The sequence below is a fragment of the Dysidea avara genome, chromosome 7 (assembly GCF_963678975.1).
Source record: "Dysidea avara chromosome 7, odDysAvar1.4, whole genome shotgun sequence".
NCBI lineage: Eukaryota > Metazoa > Porifera > Demospongiae > Dictyoceratida > Dysideidae > Dysidea > Dysidea avara.
Window position 1 is genome coordinate 18,965,723 of NC_089278.1, and position 6,000 is coordinate 18,971,722.

Genomic DNA, 6,000 nt, shown 5'->3' on the forward strand with positions numbered 1-6,000 from the left:
CTGCTCTGACGCCCTTAAAAGTACATCATTACATCATGTATATACATAGCTACTAGGTGAAACAAGTATATACCTGTAGCAGCAGGTGATAATGAATTGTTAGCTTCAGCAATGACAATAACACTGAATGATTGAGACTGAGTCTGTCCTGACAACTTTATAGTAACCTCCAGTAGTCCATCTGACTCAAATATTGAGAAATTAAATGAAGCAAACTCCACACATGTCACTAAAAAATTGGCCACACAAAAAGTGTCATAGTGTAAGCTTTGTATTTTAATGAAAGTATATTCTTAGTAGTGAGATGTAATCACATATGTACACTTATAATTGTAAATTGTATTATTTATGGTTGTGAATATTGTAAAAACATCAAAAGTTACAGCGATGAGATACACACCACATTTACTGAAACTGGGCACATTCCACACATCTTGCTAGCATGTCATCAGTTACCACACACTAAGAACTGGCCAAATTAGCTAAGCTTGCAGGTGAACACTTTTTTGGAGCCAGAGCACAGGACAACATGTGCTTGATTAGCCTACCCTACTTATCCGTACAGCTAAGAATTGGCTAAGTGTTAACACAAATTAGGTTGACACATATAGGTGCAATTTTCCCAGCACCTGTCCCTGTTGTGCAGGCTACACATAATCAATAGCATGTTGAGAACTGGCTAGGGCTTATCATAATTTAGGTAGTATATGCATATGAATACACACACACACACATACACACAAATGGACATGCACTTGATTGACCTGCCCATGCTTGCCCAGTATATCAAAGTACTACAAGCTTTCCTAAGGTCCCTATTTTGAGCAATTCATATACCAGAATGCTATAAACTATGAACAAATTGTTAAGAAGTATAGTAAAAAGAAAAAAAAAATCATGGCACCAGCAGCATTCAAACCAGCAACCTTAGGCTTGCAAATCACATGCTCAAACACTTGGACTATGTGTCCTTTGGTTTGGAAGTTGCTTATAATTGCTTGCACAAGTTGAATGGCATAGGTATTTTACATGCGGTTTGCCATGTGATTTACACAAAGAATTCCAGCAAGTTCTGACCTTATACAGTGACCTGATTAGACAGGTTTCACTCTATATAAAAATCATTTTAGTGTAATAGCCAAATTAACTGTTTGTGACATAAACACATTTTGATGCTTGTGCAAACAGGTACGCTTTTGAAAACATACAAATTTAAAAGTTACCTGGAGGTGGTGGAGGAGATGGTAACTGATCCACAACATGAATTATTATATCATGTCTTAGTAACTCAGTTCCTTCTGCACTAACTGCTACTTGTAACTCATAATCATCCAGTGGAATAGTATCAGATGTTGCTGATGATAGTGAACAATGCACCATTATCTCAGGAAGGAAAAAGTTATAAAAGTTTTCAAATGCCACATGGGTAGAATTTTCATTACCAAAGTAGAACAGGGGATGATTAGATGGCTCAAGATGAAATGTGATGTCATCAACATAATCATAACTATTGCTACCTCTTTGAAATGTCTCAGTCATAATGAACAGCAAATCCTTAAACTCTCCAGTCACATTAGGTAGAATAAACAATTCATATAATGTAGAGTCCATCCAGTAGTGAGTTCCATTTTGTACTGTACGTAACGGAAAACCATATCATATGTCAGAGCCAATATGTTTACACTATTTGTATCAAAACATACTATATACATAGACAACTACTATTCATCACTTAATTACACAAATGATTTTAATTGCAGGCACTGATGTACAGCTAATGCAACAATATTCACTTTTGATCTAATCATAGTTGGGGTAGTTACTTCAGAAAAGTAATTAGTCACTAGTTATATTATCCCATGTAACTTAGTTATAGTTACCTTTTTATAGGTAACTAAGTATCTAGTTACTAGTTACTTTCACGCTTGTTTATTAACTTTTGTAATATTATTTTTCCCAAAGCAAAGGAGATCAAGAACATAATAATTATATGCATACTTTCTGAAAATAAGTGATTCTGTAGCCATTTCAGCTCAGTGTCAACCGTTACGTCTGTATACTCAAGCTGAATCATAAAGAACAGTACACAGAAAGCATTTACTTAATGTGGGTGTAGCAAAAAAATTGAAGTGCTCTTGCTTTTAAAGCATAGTTACAATGTAACTATTGTAATTAGTTACTATTGTAACTTGGATACTTTTCAGGCAGTTGTACAAGCTACAAAGCAAGTAACTAGTTATATTACTAGTTACTTTTATTAAGTAACTAGTTACGTAACTTAGTTACAAATTAACTAGTTACCCCCAACTCTGGATCTAATCTGATTGATGTTCTGAAAGTCACAACTACCAATAGGTAAACTGATCTAAATCATAGAGTGTATAGCATTGGCACTGGTAGTTTTTACCATAGTTTGATAGTAAGAGACCTGGAAGAAGCCATATTTGATCACTAAACGCTACTGTCGAAAGTAGTGGTTATATTATATATAGGCAACCAATGGATTGAATTGTAAATAAGGAAAATGACTTAGAAGAAATGTTTACAGGTGTTTGTATAATATTTTATATAGTTTGCATTGTGGCATAGTGCGTGATGACTCATAGAAGGTTAAGGAATTTCACTGCATACAGGTACATGTTATATTTTGACTTTTGCGATTGACAACCAATGAAAATGCAAGCATCTTAATTATCATAAAATAACAACATAGTCCAGTTATATCCTTCCAGTGATCCAGTCCAGTAGTCCAATTTACTGGAAGTTTATTTTATTGTCTAATTCATCTAAAGGCAGAGTGGGCCTAATGGCCTAACTAAACTGTACAAGATGCTTCCCAAAGATATATCCACAAAGAAGCAAAAATTGTCTATACCTTCTCGTAGCATTTATGACAGTAAAATTCTTTCAATGAATACAACAATGGTCACCATAGATATGTACAGCCAATAAAATTGCAATAACAGTAATTAATGACAAACACACTTATTAGTTTAAGAAACCCTATAATGACAACCAGATTACATTTTACATGTGATGATGTATAAGTACAACACAATATTTACTATAAAGTACACTGTACTCACAGACACCTGGTCTCATGTATTGATGTAGAAATAGCACCACACAAATTGTCAGCTAAAAGCAATTACATTCTAGCTTCTACAGAATATGTACATAACATCACCCAGCTGTCAATTATAGTGATAGCCAATTATGTGTACAGCTGACTGAACAGTATTCTGTTTCAGGAACATGAATTGTTTACATATCTCGCTGATCTATTAAAATGAATTTACCTCTGTATTCATTTGGATTATTTGCATGTGTATAGTTCCCTAATCAAAGCATATATAGATCAATGGCTCTTAAATGCATTAAAATTTTTGCTCTCCTTTTGATGAAGCTAATGTTGGACTTTATATAAAATAATTGTTTGTTTAGTCTGTGGCTAACCACATGTGATACAATAATTATAGTATACTTGTGGCTTGGTAGTTTCCTTTACAATGTTTATATTATACATAAACCATCAAGGAGTCAGTGTGGTAGGTCTGTGCTAGGTAGCCTATACATGCAAATTTTCGAGGTATGTAATTTTCGCAGATTGACAAATTTCAGGATTTCATGGTTTTATTTTCAAGGATCACTCTTTTAACTACTAGAAAGCATAGAGCTAACCTTGAAATCATTAATTTTCGAGGATCAAAAAGTAAGGAATATGCAAAATCCACAAGAATTATGTCTCTCAAAAAAATTTATGTAAACGTTATGTTGTTTACAACCTTGAAGAACTATTGTTTGAGCTGCCACTATCAAGCACTCTTATAAAGAATTGAGTAAATTAGCAAACAGAATGACCCAACTCCTTAATTTCTACATAAATCATTAATGCCATGAAAAGAATAACTTCAGTTATTGTTATAGCATTCAGGGAAACTGCCAATATTATATTATTACACAGGTATGTCTTAGCTACACTGTGGTCCTCCACCCTGGCATATAGTAGAAGTTGCATATAGTTGATAGAACAATGTTTGTGTGATGATGCAGATGAAAACAGCCAGGGTTGAAACAATCAAGTCACCTAGGTCATGTTTTGTCTAGCATTCAGTAGAAACTTCGAATTGTGAGCATTTGATTAAATAACAAGAAATGTGTGTTGCTGTATGTTTATAGGCGTACATGTTTACGGTCTATGTGTGCAAGCGAGCCTTATTATGGACTATGATAGAGCAGCATTGCTCTTACAGGTGAACTTGCTATAGCCATTGTGCCCAAAATTGAGCTCTTGGAACAAGTCCTTGTTTCAACACAACCAGATTACATCCCAGATTACTGTCTGGGTCAGTAGTTCTAACCAAGTTTCAAACTCTGCAACTAATCTTATTAAATATTTGGACAGACGTTGCTATTTAGTGGACTGGACGGGCTTATTAGGATTTTACTATTTTTATAATACTAACACTCTTCTCTAGTAATGCTGCAAGAATGTGATAGTGATGGTTCACCAGTAATAAAGAGGGGAATCTATGCAGTGTAATTCAGACATATACAACAAGCCAGCAAGCACATACAAAGGGCTATATATAGCAAGTAGAAAGAACTCTTTGGTTGGGTACGATTATTGAAAGAAGTTAACTAAGGAGGTAACTGGTAAGTTGATTGCTGGTTAACAATCTTCCTACAGCATTACTACATACCATAATATACATACAAAGGTAAAGGAGCATCTGAGTGTTGTAGAGCATAAGTAGTGTGAAACTTAGCAGATAACTTTTATTTATGATACTGCACATGGAGCAAGCTGTAGGTTTCTGAAGGCTCTTAGCTAATGAAATTCAATACATAAATGCAATCATAGCATGGGATGCTTCCAGCACCAGCTGTTAGCTAATGGAAAACTGCTAATAGTACAGTACATATAGTTTAGCTAGCTAGCTAGCTAGCTTCTTGATGTGTGTGGATGGTTAATATATCCTTACTCCTTTCACAGTGTCCAGTCTCCCAATTTCCTTGCACCATCCTATTCGTGTCAGTGGGACACACAGTAACACATCCACTAGCATTACTACTGCAGTTAGCTCCAATTGAACAAAACTGTCCCAGAGGGCAGCTCCTCTGCACACATACACTATAAGTCAATGGTACTAGTAGCAGTAAACAAAAACATGAAACTATCATCGCGATCGCAGTCCCCTGAAAGTTTACCATCAACTTGAAGGATAACAGTAACAAGTACGTTAAACGGAGCCACGTACGCAGCTGTTTCCGAGGAGCTAGTTAGCTGGGTTCCTCAGTAGCTAGTATGCTAACGCGGTGAACGAATATCCACAGTTGTACAGTAACATGGCACCACAATGGTCATGAGCGTGGGTTACATTACCACAACACGCCCATATATGGAGCAAAAATTGTAATTAGCATCTGCTGTCTTTAGCATTTTTTGATGACAATAAAATTAGCTACCCTCAAACCTATGTCTTTTAGTGAGGTGCATGCTTACCAAAATCACTGTTAGCTATATAAGTTGTTACTAATGGTGTACTTAACAACATTAGGCATGCATAAATTCCTTTGATCTTTGGGAGATAAAAAATTACCAAGAGACCTCTGGAGAGGTTCTCTAAAATGGTTAAAGACCTCCTATAAATAGCAGATAGGTATAGTAACTGCATAGTTGAGGGAGATATCACTATACAGATCTAGAACACCTCATGTTGATCACTGATGTGCTGAAGTAGCAAATCATTGAGCTTTGTTTCATAGATAACAATATGGAAAGTGGATGTGGGTTTACATTTTGCGCAAGATACGATTTTATCCAACCCACAATCAATCTATCTATCTACTAGTATAAATATACCCACACAAGACCGCCTACTCAGGCTTTGAAAGCCCTCAGCTTTGTCTTGAGTTTTAGATCCTCTGTCATCCTCATGATAGCTATACGTAGGTCTCTGCCATCATGTGGGTATGAAGAAGGCTTCAGTATAGTAG

The 6,000-nt window shown here is 35.6% G+C and overlaps 1 protein-coding gene across 2 annotated transcripts in view; it reads right to left on the minus strand.

The window, feature by feature from the left end:
* LOC136259679 (hemicentin-1-like) overlaps positions 1-5,361 on the minus strand; it is a 172,024-nt gene extending 166,663 nt beyond the window's left edge. For both annotated transcript variants that reach the window (XM_066053184.1, XM_066053183.1), the window contains exons 1-3: positions 4,986-5,361; positions 1,224-1,634; positions 74-229 (exon numbers count right to left, since the gene is read on the minus strand). In XM_066053184.1, the coding sequence (XP_065909256.1) occupies positions 74-229; positions 1,224-1,634; positions 4,986-5,214 (796 nt within the window). In that variant the 5' untranslated portion in view covers positions 5,215-5,361. The remainder of the gene's footprint in view (positions 1-73; positions 230-1,223; positions 1,635-4,985) is intronic.
* Positions 5,362-6,000: the final 639 nt, after the last annotated feature.